The following is a 20174-nucleotide window of genomic DNA, read 5'->3' as shown; positions in this document are numbered from 1 at the left end:
GGAGGTGGGGAGATTATTGGGATCTTAGTTGGGAGTGTTCAATGAGAGGCCAGGAGAGAGCAATTGGTACTTTTCTGTAGAAATGTTAGTATGGTTGGGAGGGGGCATGGCAGGACATAAAACATTGAATAGTACAGCACAGTGCAGACCCTTCAGCCCACAATGTCATGTTGACCTTCTCAACTACTCCTAGATCAGTGTAATACTTACCTCCCACATGACGCTCCATTTTTCTTTCATCCATGTGCATATCTAAAACCCTCTTAAATGTCCCTTAAGTATAGCTGCCTTTAACATTAGCAGTGGCAGAGCATTCCAGGCACCTGTCACTCACTCTGTGCAAAAAAAACCCCACTAAACTTTCCTCCAATCACCTTAAAATTATTCCTCAACCATTAGTCATCTTAACCCCAAGAAAAACGCTCTGGCTGTCCACTCTATCAATGCCTCTTTTTTTTTACATCTCAGTCGTCATCTCTTGTCCTCCTTTGCTGCAAAGAGAGAAGCCCTGGCTTGCCTCTCCTCATAATCCATGCTCTCTAATCCAGGCAACATCTGGTAAATTTTCTTTGGATGCTCTCTAAAGCTTCCATCTCATTCCTACAATGTGGTGACCAGAACTCAGCACAATAAAGTGTGGTCTAACCAGGGTTTTACAGAGCTGCAACATCACCTCATGGCTCTTGAACTCAATCCCTTGACTAATGAAGGCCAGCACACCATACACCTTCTTAACCAGCTATCACTCAAGTGGTAGTGCTGAGCAAACTTTTGGGCCTAAAGATAGACAAGTCCCCTGGTCCTGAAGGAATGCATCCCAGGGTACTGAAAGAAATGGCAGAAGTTATAGTAGAGGCTTTGGTGATAATTTACCAAAATTCTCTGGACTTTGGGCAGTTCCCAGTAGATTGGAAGAAGATGAATGTCATACCACTATTCAAAAAAGGATGTAGGCAAAAGGCAGGTAACTATAGGCCAGTTAGATAGATAGATAGATAGATAGATACTTTATTCATCCCCATGGGGAAATTCAACTTTTTTTCCAATGTCCCATACACTTGTTGTAGCAAAACTAATTACATACAATACTTAACTCAGTAAAAAATATGATATGCATCTAAATCACTATCTCAAAAAGCATTAATAATAGCTTTTAAAAAGTTCTTAAGTCCTGGCGGTAGAATTGTAAAGCCTAATGGCATTGGGGAGTATTGACCTCTTCATCCTGTCTGAGGAGCATTGCATCGATAGTAACCTGTCGCTGAAACTGCTTCTCTGTCTCTGGATGGTGCTATGTAGAGGATGTTCAGAGTTATCCATAATTGACCATCTGATCTGTACTTGGGAAAATGCTTGAAGCTATCATTAAAGAAGTAATAGCAAGGAATCTGGAAAGAAATGATCTATCAGGCAGACGCAGCATGGATTCAGTAAAGGCAGGTCCACTTTGACAAACACTGGAGTTCTTTGAGAATATCATGAGTGCAGTTGTAAAGGGGAACAGATGAACATTATTTACTTGGATTTCCAGAAGATGTCCGATAAGATGCCGCATAAAAGACTTATCCATAAGATAAGGATGTATAGAGTTGGTGGTGATGTATTAGAATGGATAGAGGATTGGTTAACTAATAGAAAGCAGAGAGTTGAATACATGGGTGTTACTCTGGTTGGCAATCGGTGGTAAGTGGTGTACCACGAGGATCAGTGTTGAGCCCTCAACTGTTCATGAAATACATTAATGATCTGAAAGAGTGTATCTAAGTTTGCTGATCATACTAAATTGAGTGGAAAAGTAAATTGTGAAGAAGATACGGAGAGTCTGCAGAAAAATATCAAAAGATATCTGGCAGATGGAACACAATGCTGGTAAATGCAAGGTCATCCACTGTGGAAGGAAAAATAAAAGAGCAAGTTATTATTTAAATGGTAAAAAATTGCAGCGTGCTGGTGTGTAGAGGGACTTGGGAGTGCTTATGCACGAATCACAAAAGGTTGGTTTGCAGGTGCAGCAGGCTATCAAGACGACAAATGGAATGTTGGCCTTCATTGCTAGAGGGATTGAATTTAAGAGCAAGAAGGTCATGCTGCAACTGTACAGGGTACTGGTGAGGCTGCACCTGGAGTACTGCGTGCAGTTCTGGTCTGATTATTTGAGGAAGTGCACGCTTTGGAGGCGGTGCACGGGAGGTTCACCAGATTGATTCCAGAGATGAAGGGGTTACAATATGAGGAGAGATTGAGTAACCTGGGACTGTACTCATTGGAATTCAGTAGAATGAGAGGAGATCTTATAGAAACATATAAATTTATGAAAAGGATAGATAAGATAGAGGCAGGAAAGTTGAGATAGGTGAGATTAAGAACCAGGGGCCATAACCTCAAGGTTCGGGGGAATAGATTTAGGATGGAGATTATAAGAAACTGCTTTACCCAGAGAGTGATGAATCTGTGGAATGCTCTGCCTAGTGAAGTAGTGGAGGCTACCTCAGTAAATATATTTAAGACAAGGTTGGATAGATTTTTGAACAGTAGGGGAATTGAGGGTTATGGGGAAATAGGCAGGCAGGTGGAGATGAGTCCATGGTCAGATCAGCCAGCATCTTATTCAAAGGTGGAACAGGCTCGACAGGCCAGATGGCCGACTCCTGCTCCTATTTCTTACGTTATGTTCTTACTTTATGGGCTACATGAAGGAAAGACATTTACCTCATTAAAGGGTCTAGAACCGGGAGGAGCATTTTGAAAATATGTGAAAAGTTGTTTAGGGCTAAGGGGGAATTTCTTCACTCAGAGTGTGATGATCAGATGGAATTCTCTAGTCCACTGAGTCATGGCGTTTATTCGAAACATAGATTGATTTGTGTGTGGGATATGGAAGTAGAGCTCAGAAAGCTCACTGAAGTAGAAAATCTGCCAAGGTCCCAGAGAATCAGAATCTGAACCAGGGTTATTATCACCACCTCATACATGAACGTTGTTGCTTTGTAGCAGCCGTACAGTGTAAAGTCATAAAATGACTACAAAATAAATAAATAGTGCCAAAAGAAAAGAATAATGAGGTAGTGACAATAGACAATAGGTGCAGAAGTAGACCATTCGGCCTTTCGAACCTGCTCAGGGACTACTCCGAAATCTGATGGCAGAGGGGAAGAAGCTTTCTATAGCTTTGAGTGTGGGTCTTGAGGCTCCTGAACCTCCTCCCTGATGGTAGTAATGCGAAGAGTGCACGTCCTAGATGGTGAGGGTCCTAAGTGATGGATGCAGATTTATTGAGGCACTGCTTCTGAAAGATGTCCTTGATGAAAGCGAGGGCTGTGCCATGATGGAACTGGCTGAGTCTTCAACACTGTGCAGCCTCCTGCGATCCTGTGCATTGAAGGTTCCATACCAGACTGTGAGGCAACTAGTCAGAATACTTCTCTCTGCACGTCTATGCTCAAAGTGTCATATAACTTGTCCACGCTTCTGATTCTTGTTTTCCTGGAAGTGAGCAGCTATGGGGTAGAGAGTGGAAGTGAACAGTAGTGCACTGGGGGAGTAATAGTGCACTGGAAGTGGAATATTGCACTAGGAGAGGAATGGTACACTAAAGAGGAATAGTGCACTGGGAGAGGAATTGCACACTAAAGAGCAATATTGCACTGGAAGAGGAATGGTGCACTGAATAGTAATAGTGCACTGAAGAGGAATAGTGCACTTAAGAGGAATAGTGCACTGGGAGAGGAATGGTGCACTGGAAGGGAAATAGTGTACTGGAAGGGAAATAGTGTACTGGAAGTGGAATATTGCAATGAAGAGGAATAGTGCACTGGGGGAGCAAAAGGGGAAGGAAAAAACAACTGGGGAAATTAGGAACAGAGTGGTCACTCAATGAATAGGAATCTAATAAACGGTCATAACAAATAGGAATAGAATAAACAGTGGGAGAAATTAGATCAGCTCTATTTGCCATATACTGTACATTTATATGTATTAGGAATTTGCTGTAGTATATTAGTTAGCACCCAATATGCCACAAAAACAATATTCAATAATTTAAAATAATTATGTACAAAAAAGCTAATTAAGTTTGAAGATAAAGGATGGATATAGAATAAAATGCTCATCAATAACGAATTACCAAGATATTTTTACAGTGTAAACAACATTACAAAAAGTGGTAGAAAGTGTCTGCAGTGCAATGAATGGGGTAATAGATAGAGAGGAGCAATCGGTAAGGACTGGGCAGAGTAAATTTGTTCAAGTAACCACTTGGAAGAAGAATGGAAATAAAGTCAACAGTAATGAATGAACACACAGCAAAAAGATTGAGCTGCCATAATTAATAGCAATAGAATGGACACCCAGGGCATGCAGATAAATCATTAAGACTTGGACTGGCAGATAGCAAGACCTACTGTATGTAATGTTATCATGGCGAACCTCATAATCACAAATTTAAAAATAAACTGAATGAACTAACTGAAGATGACCACTTAATTACCTTCCTCTAATTTCTGCTCTAGCAAGTTTAGAAATTTCTGATCTTCCTCAATATCTTGCTTGTCTTCCTTCTTCCTCTGGTTTTCCTTAAAGATAGTCTGAAGCCATTTTGTTTGTTCACTATGTAAGGCAAGGTCCAAGGCCACTGCAGCATCATTCAGTCTTTCATTGAGATGATTAAACTCTTCCTTGATCTCAAAGGCCTTGAAGACTTTGGAAAACCGATGTTTGTTGGTGAAAGACTTGATACAATCTCTTGCACTCTCCAGAATTTCCATCATCTCCTTCAGAAGCTTTGTTAAGCCATCATCCAGCACGTCATTTTGAATAGCCTTTACAACTTCTAAGAGACATTCAATCCGTTTCTTTAAACGGTAGCATCGCTTGTGATTCATCTTCACCTCATTGCAGAGAGAGTTAATAATCTTTGCCACTTCAAAGATCTTTTCAAAGTATTCCATCCTGATATCTGCAAAATACAGAAGATCATCAGCTGCACATTATTACTCAGAAACAACCAGGTGTGAATTTGCTAAAGATGATCTTTATTCCAAGATTAAGTGGTAGCTGCAATCAGGGAAAAGCACAGAAAGCAGATTTTTTTTGGAATAAACCATTTATATTGTTACATATCCTATATTTAAAACAACTAATCGCACATTGATATTGACAGATCTATTCGCAAATGGTATTTTAATTCCTACTTTTATTGTAATGGAAACTTCAACACAGAAAGAGGTAATTGTCCTTTATGACAAGTGGAAAAGATCTAAAAAGATTAACTAATACATTTCTCCCCTTCAAAAAGACCATGCCTGGGGTCTTTTTCAGGTGAATTTCAGGTGTATTGTGTTTCTTTCTTTCTTTTTCAATCTTTTTATTGTTATTATTATTATTAATAATAAGATTATAATATAATTATTAATAACATGATAAGATTAATACATAGATAGTGGGATTACAAACTTACAAATTTAAACTGAACATGAAAGGATACACAAGCAATAGTTACAATATAGTTAAGTCTTCCCAAATCATGAATGATATAAATATCATATAAACAAAGCAAAACTAGGTATATCATATTATATGTAAAAAATACAGAAAAGAGAAAAAGAAAAAAAAATTTAACCCTAAGAAAAACTAATCTAACAACCTAATAACTAATAAAGAGAAAAAAAAGAAGAAAAAAAAGAAAAAAAATGAATAATGGGCTGTTTATTGTAGCTATAAAAAAAATACAAAATCATCAGTGTCGCCAACTCTGATCCTCTCAACATATGTATAATCAAAACCGGAAAAACAAATAGGTTTGGAACAGGGTCAAATTACATCATATGAAAATATTGAATAAATGGTCTCCATGTCTTTTCAAATTTAATAGAAGGGTCAAATACAACACTTCTAATTTTCTCCAAATTTAGACATAACATAGTTTGAGAAAGCCAATGAAATACGATAGGGGGATTAATTTCTTTCCAATTCAACAAAATAGATCTTCTAGCCATTAATGTAAGAAATGCAATCATTCAACAAACAGAAGAAGATAAATGGATTGAGTCCATCATTGGTAAACCAAAAATTGCAGTAATAGGATGAGGTTGTAAATCAATGTTCAATACTGTGGAAATAATATCAAAAATGTCTTTCCAATATTTTTTCAAAAGCAGACATGACCAAAACATATGAGTTAAAGACGCTATCTCAGAATAACATCTGTCATATATAGGATTTATATAGGAATAAAAACGAGCCAATTTATCCTTGGACATATGAGCCCTGTGCACAACTTTAAACTGTATTAATGAATGTTTAGCACATATAGATGATTAATTGACTAATTGAAGAATTTTATCCCAATTCTCAATAGGGATAGTAAGGTTAAGTTCTCTTTCCCAATCATTTTTAATCTTATAGAAGGGCTCTGAATGTATTTTCATAATTATATTGTAGAGTTTTGATATTACACCTTTCTGAGAAGGATTTAGTTCTAATAAATTCTCCAAAATATCTGAAGACTCAAGATTTGGAAAGGTAGGAAGTACAGTGTTTAAGAAATTCCTAATCTGTAAATATCAAAAAAAATGAAATCTAGGCAAATTATATTTATTAGATAATTGTTCAAAAAACATAAAACAATTATCCAAAAATAAATCGGAAAATCGTAGTAGTCCTTTAGTCTTCCAAGCTGAATAAGCTTGGTCTATAATAGAAGGATGAAAAAAGAAATTGGATACAATAGGAATAGTTAAAACAAATTGATTCAACCCAAAAAATTTCAGAAATTGAAACCATATACGTAAAGTATGTTTGACTATCAGATTGTCAATTCGTTTCTGCAATTTAGAAAGAGCAAAGGGAAGAGAAGACCCTAAAATAGAACCCAATGAAAATCCTTGTACAGATTTAGTTTCCAGGTTTACCCATTGTGTTGTGTTTCTAATGAAGTCAAGAATAGATTCAATGTCCAGAAAATTGAACATTGCACAAGAACAGTGCAGGAAGTCCACACAGCTGGGTCCACCTATGAAAAAGAATGAATGAGACAGGACACCATTCCCACAGAACAAACCTCAATGCCTCAAGACACAATAAAAATGATACTATTCTTGTAGCAAGAAAATCCTATTCAGCCCAATGGGTCCTTGCCAATGTACATAATCCACACAATCACCCTCTTCCCCGCTCCCTCCAGATAACTCCATCCACATACCCTTTGATTTTTTTCCCTTATGTATATATTCAGCTTCCCTTTCAAATAAGTCTGATATTCACTTCAATTCTTCAAGTTCTTAGGCGCAACCATCACCATATCTTGTCCTGGTCTAATCACTTATGGCCAAAAAAGTACACCAGCAGCTCTATTTCTTCAGAAGTCTAAGGGAATTTGACCTTCACCAATTTTTACAGAAGCACAATGGATATCATCCTAAACACAGCTTGGTCAGGTAACTGTTCCGTCCAAGACCACAAGACATTGTCGAGGAGGGTGAACACTGCCCTGTCAATCATTGAAACAAGTCTCTCCTCCACCAAACATCTATGGAGAGAAATAAACAGTCAACGCTTCAGGCTAAGAAGAGTCTTGGCCTGTAACACTGACAGTTTATTTTCCTCCATAGACGCTGCCTGACATGCTGAGAACCTCCAGTATTGTGTGAGTTGAGCAAGATTTTCAGCATCTGCAGGATCTTTTGCATTCATCGCCTCCAGTGAATCTGTCACAACTTCCTGATGCCTCAGAAAAATCGAAGACCCTTCCCACCCTAGTCATTCTTCCTCCTCCTCCATCCTTCAAACAGAAAATACTAAAGCTTGCAAACATGTACCACCAGGTTCAAGGACACCTTCCATCCTGATGTTACTGGACTCTTGAGCAGATTTCTTGTAGGATAAAGATGAACTCCTGATCTTGCATTGTATCATGTCATGGCCCTTACTTTATTTGCCTACATGCTTTCTCTGTGAAAGGAATTCAACATTCTGCATTCTCCTTTTTTTCTTTTTGTACTACTTCCATATACATGTTTGGAATGATCTGTCTGCTTGGCATGCAGAACAAAGGTTTCCATTGTATCGCGCTACATAAACCAGTTGCCAATTTCCAAGTGGTGAGAAGTTTTCTAGTCACTTTCTGGATAAAGAAAATGAAGAGTATTTCTAAAAATGAGTTCTTAGAAAATCCCACAGTAGAAACATCAAAGAGTTAAAATCCAGTGCATTGGATCATATCTGTCTGCCTCAGTGACCATCAGCAAAGAGGCAACAACTGACTCTTCAGAATGAATTGGCCTTCCTTTCAGAGATTAGTGCACTGTGGAAAAGCAGGAAATTAATAAAGATAACCTTTCACTGTAGGATTTCTCCAAGTTCTTCTTATCTTTTGTCAAGCTCATCTTTCTTTTGCCTCTTGTTGATGGTGTACACTTAAAATCACAAACCCTCCAAAAATGTCAGCCCTTTTATGGTAATGCCAAAATTACATTAAGCCAATAAGACAATTAGATAATGTAGCAATTCTGAAGTGACTGGAGTGGCAAGCAATGCGATTGCCAACATCTCAAGACCTGAATCTAGGATTTGGGAGAAAGAAGCATCTCACAATGTTAGATTTGTTCAACGTATTTACATTGTCAGGATTTCATGTTACAACAGTGTTATAAATTGTAACAATAAACACAGAATGGAAGTTGGTAGCTCACTCTTAATAAACCAGCATCCCACTGAATGCTGACGCCGTCCAGACAAAGCCACTTTGCCGTCGTGCATGTCAGTTGTTTTGACAGCCTGATATCATTTACTTGCATTGTGAGTTGTAGTTTGTGCTTGTTTGATGTGAAAAATTCTATATTCTGATTTGTTTGATAAGTAGTCATTCAAAAAAATCACAATCTAAGGAGAATTTTTAATTCAAAAATTGTTAGAACAAGGTAAATACTAGTTTCTATAAAATTGTTTGCCTGATTGTGCCTAGTTTATTAAAATTATAACTTTTTCAACAATCTTGCTAGACTTTTCAAATAATAATTATTAATTTTTGCATTCTCAAATAATAATCATCATTATTTTTAGTATTGTAAAGATATCAAAAAAAACAGAAGAAGAGTTAAATACTTTGAAGAACAAATCTTGTACAAAATTTAAGGTACAGTGAAACTCAGATACTGAACTACCATCATTACATCAAAAACAAAAAAATAAAAATTGCTGATAATTTTACTTATTAAGATACCGGTGATGTTATATGCACTATTTGCGTGGAAGCAAAAGTTGGGGGTGAGTTCAGCAGTGGAAAATATGGGAAAATGGAAGTTAGATTATGTAAAACGACATCTTAACCAGAGAATTCATATTGTTGTAGTTATCAAATTATGCAACCAGAAAAAATGCAGAATTTTGTGCATCCTTCCTGTGGAGCATCAAGAAAGCCCACCTCTGTCCCAGGATACTGATGGACTTTTACTGCTGTACCATTGAGAGCGTACTCACCAACTGCATCTCAGTGTGGTATGGCAATTGTCCCATATCGGACTGCAAAGTACTCCAGTGTGTGGTGAAAACTGCCCAGTGAATTATTGACACCCAATTGCCCACCATTGAGAACATCTACCATAAACACCGCCTGGGCAGGGCAAAAAGCATTATCAAGGATACATCTCACTCTAACCATGGACTTTATACTTTCCTCCCATCCGGTAGGCACTACAGGAGCCTCTGCTCCCACACCAGCAGGCTCAGGAAGAGCTTCTTCCCTGAGGCTGTGACCCTGCTGAACCTCACATCACAGCGCTAAGCAGTATTGCACCCATATTGTACTGTCTCAGTACTTTTATATTTGTGTGCTGTAGCACTTACTTTTTATTCACAGTTAGTTTGTAAATAACACTATTCTTCACATTTCTGGTTAGATGCTAACTACATTTCATTGGGCTTGGTATCTGTACTTGGCACTATGACAATAAAGCTGAATCTAATCTAATCTAAAAGTCCAAAAGAGTGTGAAGCAAGTATGAAACTACTTCTATGAAATAAATCTAACTCTGATATGGTCAAAGTGGGATAAGATTATTTTAGCAATTAAAATTAATGGTTCTCTGCATTCTGTGCAAGAAATGCATATACACATGGCCAAATATGTAAACATACCAGAGAGATGGTACAGCAAGAACTGGGTGACGGAATTAGCTGAGTAATCAGCTTCATGTTTTTCTAGAAATAGGTAATAGCAGAATTGCAGAAATCTGCTTTCCATTCAGTAATTGCTGACCAAAGTGCAGACATTCCTGTACTGAAAATGTTAACTTTGTAATTTAGGTTTCAACCGGAAAATGAAACTTCCTATAAGACTGTGTTTGTGGGTATTTTGAAACAAACTGCAGGTAACAATATCACTATTGTTGAAGCAATTTTTTTCATATACAGTATCAGCAATAATCTTGATATGCAAAAGATGGTAACACACACAAAATGCAGGAGGAAATCAGCAGGTCAGGCAACATCAATGGAAATGAATAGACAGTTGATGTTTCGGGCCGAGACCCTTCTCAGCTGGAACCATCATCTGTTTATTCATTTCCATTGATGTTGCCTGACCTGCAGAGTTCCTCCAGCATTTTGTATGTGTTGCTTTGGATCTCCAGCATCTGCAGACTTCCTCAAAAGAAAGTGATCAGATGGGGCAAATATTATGCATGGGAAGAATAATGGTGTGGCAGCAATTCTTCGATGAGAAATAATGCATCTGCGCTACACTGCATTTTTCACTCAGAGAAGACCTGGGATTAGACAAAGGTATAAATTATGCAGAATATAGAAACACTGCAATGAGCAGTGTAAATACAGTGTGTATAATGTAAATGACACAACATCACCTTCTGTGACATCAGCTAATTCTTCTACTTTTCCTTTTTTAACCAACAACCTGTTGAACAGTGTATAAAACATTCAGCAGGCCGTCGGTTAAAAAGGAAAGGTGGAAGAATTAGCTTATGTTACAGAATGTGATGTTGTGTCATTTAGACCACTAAACAAAGTAAGATGGCTGTCAAGGTATTTCAGCATCACTGCTTTAATGAGGAATTACGAAGTTTTGATCCAGTATTGCGAAGAGCAAGTAAATGGATGTAACAGTGCAATCAGCAACTACTGCCTGGAGATTTTGACCAATCCACAAAGTAGAGTAGCATTAAATGCAACCAACAATGTCTGGCATCTCGTTGTAGATTCCTTCAGAAAAGCCGTTCGAATACAATTACGTACACTGCAGTGTGCAAAAGCAATATTTAACAAGTTATGTTCACAGTAACTTGGCAATACTATTTGTTGGAGTGACAATGTGGAAGATCTGCTTGCTTCTATGAGTTATGACATTGATACTCTGCCTATTCGTTGATTCATTCTGATAATGAGTTAGGAGAATGGCAAGCTTTTGACCAGCTTGTTCATGCAAATGCTACCAGTTTTGAATTTGGAAAAGAGAATGTTGTATGACTGACAAAAAAAAAATACTCAGCTACCATTATGAACTATGACAAAAGCACTGCCTCAAAAATATCGCTGCAATACTGTGATTTCAAATTTGTCATTTCAGAGAAAGTTCAGACTCGTTCAATTACTATGTTCATTAATATGGTGGACTACGTACTTAGAAACAACAAATTTGAAGAATTGTCTATTGTTTTTGGCATTGTTGGAACAATTCAAGCTTCTTGAGATGACTGTGAACGTAGATCCAGTCTTAGGGATTCAATCAAATGTAAATCCAGAAACAGATTAGAAGTGGAACTTTTGGATGAGGATTCAGACACACCTCTCATCTGGGTGTGAAATTAATCTGGATAGTGCTTATCGACAACGGATTTGTAATAAAAGCAGATGAGAAAAAGTTCATTAAACGTGAAGATTTTCTTTCTTGTACTGTATTATATACTCTACACTTAATAAATTTGTGGTTATTCAATTTTCATTTTAAATATTTAAAGTATGCATATTACAAAAAAAAAACATTTAACATGCTGTGCAGTTTTAAGGCCATGTGAAAATTTCCTGCTCTGATGTCAAAAACAAATCGATGGAACATTGACTGATGGTTCCAGAATTTAAATCCAGTGATGATAAATGGATAACAATATTATTCCATGTGAGTACTGTGTTTGACTTAGAAGGGAACTTGCTAGTGGTAATGTTCCAAATGCCTCCTGCTTTTGTCCTTTTTGGGGCTAGAGGTCATAATCAAGTGAAAGTGAAAGTCAAAGTAAATGTATTATCAAAGTGTGTACAGTATATGTCACTATATACTAACTTGAGCAGTTTGTGGCAGGCATTTACAGGAAAATAAAGAAATACAATGTAATTTATTAAAAACTATACATTAACAAAAACTGACAAACAACTAATGCGCGAAAGAAGGCAAATTAGGCCAATAAAATTAAATAATACTGACAACATGGGTTGTGGAAGTGTTGTCAGGGGAACCTAGTTTACTGTTCTTTGCAGATGGCACACCCTGTAACACAATATTTAGAATGATAGTTGGGATGCCAATCAAATGGACAACCTTGCCTTTCAAAGTTTGAGTTACTGACAAGAAATAGATGGAGAAGTGTTCCAGATCTCCTTTTCACCAATTCAGAGTTGCAAGGGTAGCATTCACTTTGGCACACTAAACTGAAGAACACAATATTTTTTAAATGGTAACACATGCCAAAATGTTCCTGCTCAAAGGATGGAGACATTGGTACGTACTGGATTGCTAGATCTCTGATTGTTAATGGAGGCAAAGAATTGTAGGGGTAGTAGACGAAAATAGGTGGAATGTCAACCATGAACTTCAGTGTGACACAAAGCCAGATCGTCTATTTCTGACACTAATTCTTTCGTGCTTGCATATAAAATGTAATGTTTGCTCAAGCTTTTGGTCACCTGTCTTAATATTAACTTATGCATCTTGTCATTGTTTCCATTATAATAGTGTTACACAAATAAAAACTGCTGTGTTGGCCACAACATTATTTTTAAAGCATGTTAATTCCTGCAGGAGAGTGTCCCTATCCTTGGCAGTTATGATAAATTACAGACAATGTTAGCCAATGTTCCTTAGCTAAATGAACATTAAAATCATTCTGTTTTATTTATTAACCAACAGGTTTCAACAGGTAAAGATAATGTCAGAGAAATATATACAAAATACATACTTAAATTATTTTTCTTTGCAAACATCCATGAAAACAGAGGAGTGGCCCAAAGAATGAATGACATTAAACGTTAGAACCCCAAAGCCACCGCCAGCTTCCCCTCCCACTGACAAGCAGCAGCAAGGCCTTACTGAAGTCCATATAGACAACGTCCACTGCTTTACCCTCGTCCACTTTCCTAGTAACTTCTTCAAAAAATTCAATAAGATTTGTCAAACATGACCAGCAAAAAGCACCAACACCCCCCACCAAGCATTCAACAAAGCATCAGTAAAGACACAGACTTGCAGTACCCCAAAGACTAGTTGTTCACCCGGTAATTCGACATACCACAGGCTCTCTCTCTCCCTAATAAAAGAGATGACCCTGTTTCAGGATTAGGAAACTTCTGTTTTGTCCCTTTCCTATATTGTTTTGACCAGTAATGATTCTGCTTGGCTCACATCTGAAAAATCGTCATTAGGGCTAAGTCTTTTTCTTCAGCCCTGCAGGGGCATAGACCACCAGAGTGCTCAGTCCTGAGCCAGTTTTTCAAGCTGTCCCTAGGTCTTCATTCCTCTTTTCATTCATTTATCATTCCTCTTTGGAGCTTCTCTAACTTTGTGGTTTTTACAGGATGGGATTGCTAGCCCCATGCCCAACCCTTCTCCTGTCAATATTAACTTGTCATTGTTTTCTTTATAATGGTGTTACACAAATAAAAACTGCTGTGTTGGCCACAACTTTATTTTTAAAGCATGTTAATTCCTGCAGGAGAGTGTCAGTTAATATAAATTACAGCCAATGTTAGCCAATGTTCCTTAGCTTGGGATGGTCCATGAATGAGTTATTTGGGCTAAGTGGAATAATGGTGTTACAGGTTGTGCTGACCCACAACCAGCATTCAATCCTGACTTCAAATTCTGTGGAATGCGCACATTTCTCCCTGTGACTACGTGGACTTCCCAAAACACTATATTCACACCCCACATCCCAAACACTACTCTAAATTATCCCTAGTGTAGGTGGGTGTCAGGAGGAATGGGGGTGATTAATGGACATAATTTTAAATAGAATATAGAAGTAAAAGGAACTGGAATTGAAGGGAATGCTTTGAGAGGCAGGAAAGACATAATGGACTGAATGACCTCCAGTTCTGCAATACATGAATGTACAAAGGGTCTGGCAGTGCATGAGGAAGTTGTGTCCATTTGCAAAAGGGCCTTTTAACACTGAAAGAGTATTGCTATTTCCAAAACAAGAGAACTTGGGAAAATGAATCTGCCCACCTACCTATCAAAGAGGCCCATCAGAGTTACAGAATAAGATACTCACACTCAGAAACCAAACTAAACTATCAGTGATCCAAACCATTAAGTTTGATCAGACATTGCACAGTGAGAAAGTGACAACAGCCGGCAAGTCAACACACTGATCTCAGAACGGGAGATCTTGTTGATGACCTGAAATGTAGACTGTATTTCCTCCACAGCTGCTGTCTGAACCATGCCATCCTCCAGATTTTGCTTTGCAATGCAAGCGCTTAGTCATCATAAAATATGCAGCCTCTCAACTGGTTTTCCCCAACGACAAATTGGGGAATTCTGTCGTTAATTACTTCTCTGGATTCCGCACCGGTGAACTTTACTGATTCCACCCGTCCCCTCACAACAGGAATTAAAATTGTTCAAAATTTGCTCAAAAATTCCCTTTCATTTGCTCCTTATTCTGAGGACTATTTTTCCGCAGCCCAGCGACCTTCTTGGATATTCAGAGAAAACTAAAACAATCGTTATATTATTTTGCATGTATGTATAATTTAATCCCTCCCGCACTTCTTAAAAATATCTGACTATCTTTATTTCAAGAGAGTTTGGGTCTATCTGATAGAGCTGGGTATGAATTGTAACTTCGATGCAAATCATTTTCACTCCAGTGAAATCAAACAGAAACAAAAGCTACCAGGCACTGGAAATCTAAAACAGAAACAGAAAATGACGATAGTCATTGTAGTCAGCAACTACAAACAACGAAACTTCTCAGATCAGAGATTTTTCGACAGCAGTGGGCTTTCACCTCTGTTTCTCTTTCCACACATGCTTCCTGACACATTTCCAATGCTTTTTTTTGTTTCTGCTCAGTTCCTGAACTGTTGTTCAGGGACTTCAGTCTTTCTGGTCGAGAATCTCGGCGTACTCAAGCAGACACAAATCGGCTGTAGAAACGACTATCTTCGAGCCGGGAAAGGCATTTATACCACCTAGGACTGTGTTGTACAAAAAGAGGTCCCGGTAAAGCGCTGGTTACCTGTTGGAAAGCTGGCTCGGCTCCTGTCTGGGACAAAGTTTGAAGAGAGTCCGATTTCTCTGATTGACTCTGCGCCTACAGCGTGGGTCACTGAACTAACTTCTCTTTCAACTTGGCAAACGGTTGCATCACAGCCCCCTTCCGGTTCTGCCCTTTCTTCACTGACTCTAACAACTCCAAACTGGCTCTTCACACTCTAATCTTATACTTGATTCTAAAAGATCGGGAAATTCGACCCGTTTCAGCCGGCGTTTGTTAGTTTTGTTAGTGTGTGAGAGTTCCTAGTGAAAATGGCCTCAAGAAAGTAAGGAACAGCAAGCATTGCATCTTGAATGCAGGAAAAAAATGTAAGAATTAGGTATTGCGCCCCAAAATTATTCTTCAAATATACAAAGCAAAATGCCTACCTAATCTAATTCGACTTTGTCTGCAGTTGGTTCAAATCCTTTTATATCTTTCCGATCCTGAGTAACACACACAAGATGCTGGAGGAGCTCAGCAGGTTAGGCAGCATCTCTGGAAACGAACAAACACAAACAGTCCCCCTTCGCGACCAGGAAGGAAGGGGGTATCTGTGCAATGCACACGAACACTTCTACCAACGCACCTACATACTGAGACTTTCTCGCCCGCACACACGAATCAGAAGTACAGTGTAAACTTAGAAATCGAAAGCAATGAATTCCGACAACACACGATTTTCGAAATTACATGGTCTCAATGCTCCGTGCAGATTGTGGCCCTCGCCCCCTGACTATTGGCACCTGATTTCTTTGACAAATTTAAGTGAAACATGCTGCTTATGCTGTAACTTAAGGATTTTGTGTCCTTCTACTTTGGGGTCCGGTTATTTTACTGAAGATTAGAGAATATTCCAGTGGAAGGCAATGTTGTATCAGGTTTATGTTTCTGGCTAATGTATCTGTCGGATAACAAGAGACGTGGACTCCTTACACAGCGAGCACTAACAAGCAGATGCAGAAAGCAGCAAAGGTACGCTCGTTTTTATAGCAAGAGGTTTCTATTTTAGGAGTAAAGATGTCTTGGTACAATCACGAAGGGCACTGGTGAGACCACATCCGGAGTGCAGCCTGGTCTTTTTATCCTAAAATGCCGCAGAAGTTCAAGTGCAAAATAAGTTCATTATCATAGTAGGTATAAGTCACCAACTACTGCCCTGAGATTTGTTTTCTTGTAGGCACTGAACAGAAAGAACAAAGAAAGACAATAGAATCAATGAAAAACTACACACAAAGACTGCTGAGCAACCAATGTGCAAAATAACTGCAAATACAAAATAATAATAAATGTAGAAAAGGCCAAAAGAAACCATGAAAATCCATACATTACAGGACCCTGAAGCAATCTAATTCCTTACACAGGCACAATCAAGTGGCAAACATCATTCACCAAAATAATGCTTTAAAATAAAAACTCATAAAAGGAATCACACCTTAATATAAATACAAGCCTGATCCAGTTTTAGAGGCAGAGCGACACAGATTACATGATGATCGATCTGTTGTTACAGATAGGGCAATCCATAATAACCATTGGCATACAATATTACAGGATAAACAAGCAAGAAAAAATTACTTAATAGAGCCATTGCAAACACACAATATACAGAAATTAATAAGTGAAGAACACCAGAAATATGCTGAATTAAAAGAGGAAATTGAAAGAGAATGAAACATGAATAGGGTGCACATTGTCCTGATAGTAATATCTACAACTAGTATCATCCCAAAGTCACGACACAATAGCATTAAACAATTAGGCCTACACAGCAATATTTCTGTAAATGTATGGAAAGCCACAGTACTAAACAACACTAGTCTGAAAGAGAGTGACAATTGAGAACCGAGTGAGCTTGGCTATGCCCATACCACAGGTCTTAGCAGCTTGACCTGAGAAAAAAATATAGTAAATACTGTGCCTATAAAAAATATTCAACCCCCTTGGAAGTGTTCATGTTTTATTGTTTTACAACACAGAATCACAGTGGAATTAATTTGGCTTTTTTGACACTGATCAACAGAAACAGACAATTTCATGTCAAAGTGAAAACAGATCTCTACAAAGTGATCTAAATTAATTACAAATATAAAACACAAAATAATTGATTTTAATATGAAGTACCAAAATCATCACTGGTGCAGCCAATTGGTTTTGGAAGTCACATAATTAGTTAAATGGAGATCTGTATACAGTCAAGGTGTTTCAATTGATTGTAGTAAAAATACCCCTGTATATGGAGGGTTCAATTGCTGGTGAGTCAGTATCCTGGCAAAAACTACACCATGAAGACAAAAGAATACTCCAAGCAACTCCCCAGAAAGGTTCTTGAAAACACAGGTCAGGAGATGGATACAAGAACATTTCTAACTCACTGAATATCCCTTGGAGTACAGTTAAATCAATCATCAAGAAATGGAAAGATTATGGCACAGCTGTATATCTGCCTAGACCTCTAAAACTGAGTGACTGTGCAAGAAGGGGACTAGTGAGGGAGGCCACCAAGAGGCCTATAACTACTCTGGAGGAATTACAAGCTTCAGTGGCTGAGATGGGAGCTTCACTGGTCACAGCTTTATGGGAGAGTGGCAAAGAGAAAGTCACTGCTGAAAAAAACCTCAAAAGAAATCTCAGCTAGAGTTTACCAGAAAGCATGTGGGAGACTCTGAAGTCAGCTGGAAGATGGTTTTATGGTCTGATGAGACCAAAATTGAGCTTTTTAGCCATCAGACTAGATGCCATCTTTGGCATAAGCCAAACACCACACATCATCAAAAACACACCATCCCCACCGTGAAGCATGGTGGTAACTGCATCATGCTGTGGGGATGCTTCACTGCAGCAGGCCCTGAAAGGGTTGTGAAGGCAGAGGGTAAAATTAATGCAGAAAATACTGGGAAATCTGGAAGGAAAACCTGATGCAGTCTGAAAGAGAAATGCAACTTGGGAGATTTGCTTTCTAGCAGGACAATGGCCCCAAGCATGAAACTAAAGCTAGACAGGAATGGCTTAAAAGCAACAAAGTTAATGCCCTGGAGTGGCCAAGTCAGAGTCCAGACCTCAATCCAACTGAGAATTTGTGGCTGGACTTGAAAAGGGCTGCTCACTCACGATCCCCATGCAATGTGACTTTGACACGAAAGAAACTTTCTTTGTTGATCATTGTCAAAAAAAAGCAAAATTAAATCCACTGTGATTCAGTGTTATAAAACAATAAAACATGAGAACTTTCAAGGGGGGGTGAATACTTTTTATAGGCTCTGTAAGTAAATAAATAGTACTGAGAATATGAGTTGTCGTATCTTTGAGAGTAAGTCCAGAGGTTGTGTTAGCGATCATTTCAGTGTTGTGGTGAGTGAAGTTGTCCACGCTGGTTTCAGGAGTTTGATGGTTGAAGGGTAATAACTGTTCCTGAACCTGGTGATGGTTTCAGACCCATGGACCCTGGACCTTCTGTCAAGTGGCAGCAGCCAGTAGAGATCATGGCTTGGATGGTGGGGACCCTTGATGATGGAGGCTGCTTTCTTGCTCTTTGTCAATGTGTTCAAGGAGCAAGTAGAGTAGGGGGCTAAGGAGTGCAGGAAGCTTCACCAGACTGATTCCTGAAACGGCAGAGAAGAGAATGATAAACATGCCCCATATTCACTCTGTTAGAAGAATAAAAGATTTCAGTGAAACCTGCAACTTTCTGACCAGGTTAAGATGTTTAGGAATAAGACATGGAGAAATTTCTTCACTTAGCAGGCTGTGAAGACAAAAATCTCTGAATACACTTTGAAGGAAATTGATTGATGGACAGTAAACGCATCAAGGGCAGGGGTATTTAGAACTAAGAAGATAAATGATAACATCAAATAGCATGACAGACTGGTCGGGTCAAATAGGCAGAAATACAGTATTTCTCTATTAACGTTTGCAATCTGAAGTGGAATTGAAACCAACTGGTTCTACAACAGGCAGTTAAATAATTTGGTTCTGGTTTCTTTTCCTATCTGAATTAAGGGGGTTGTAGAAGCAATTTTTGGCTGCTGGTGTCACGAGCGGACATGGAATGGACCCAAATGCAGGACGCAGGCACTGAAGTACTAGGGGTAGGACAGGATGGGGATGCCATGGCATGCAAGGGGAAATGCAGGTGGGGCTGGATCCCGGAGGTCAGACAGGCAGGGCAGGATCCCAGAGTTCAGGCGAGGCAGGAGGATCCCTTGGGCGGGGGCATAACTCCTGGGCAGGGCCGCCTCCCAGGCAGGAACACAGAGGCCCAGGCAAGACACGGAACACCTGGGCAGGTGCAGGCACAACCCGTAGGGAGCAATGGGTGGAAAGGGTCGGAGTCCTCAGGGCGGGCCGCATCCTGGGCAGGACTGCCTCCCAGGCGGAGACACAGAGGCTTGGGCAAGGCGCGGACACTTGGGCAGGTGCGGGGCACAACCCACCTGAGGTGAGGGGTAGGAAGGGGACCAAGTCCCCTCGCTGGGCAACAGCAGACAGCCTGGCTTCCCCAGTGGAGGAAAGGGACAGGAAGGGATAGAACCACCCAAGGGGTAACTGCCGACAGAGGCAAGGGAGCTGGGTCCAGGGTGAACAGCAGGACAACCGGGAAACACCGGTAAATAGGGAGAAGCAAGCAGACAGCTCGGGCAAGGAGAATACAGCGGAACAGTGGGACCAGCACACACGAGAGAAGCAGGA

General features: G+C 39.2%; 1 protein-coding gene across 2 annotated transcripts in view; it reads right to left on the bottom strand.

Moving 5' to 3' along the window:
* LOC140740525 (mixed lineage kinase domain-like protein) overlaps window positions 1-15580 on the bottom strand; it is a 38827-nt gene extending 23247 nt beyond the window's left edge. For both annotated transcript variants that reach the window (XM_073069746.1, XM_073069748.1), the window contains exons 1-2: window positions 15465-15580; window positions 4487-4954 (exon numbers count right to left, since the gene is read on the bottom strand). In XM_073069746.1, the coding sequence (XP_072925847.1) occupies window positions 4487-4946 (460 nt within the window). In that variant the 5' untranslated portion in view covers window positions 4947-4954; window positions 15465-15580. The remainder of the gene's footprint in view (window positions 1-4486; window positions 4955-15464) is intronic.
* Window positions 15581-20174: the final 4594 nt, after the last annotated feature.

The sequence above is a fragment of the Hemitrygon akajei genome, chromosome 17 (genome assembly GCF_048418815.1).
Source record: "Hemitrygon akajei chromosome 17, sHemAka1.3, whole genome shotgun sequence".
Lineage (NCBI taxonomy): Eukaryota > Metazoa > Chordata > Chondrichthyes > Myliobatiformes > Dasyatidae > Hemitrygon > Hemitrygon akajei.
The sequence above is the reverse complement of the archived record's forward strand: the minus strand, read 5'-3'. Positions and strand labels throughout refer to the sequence as shown.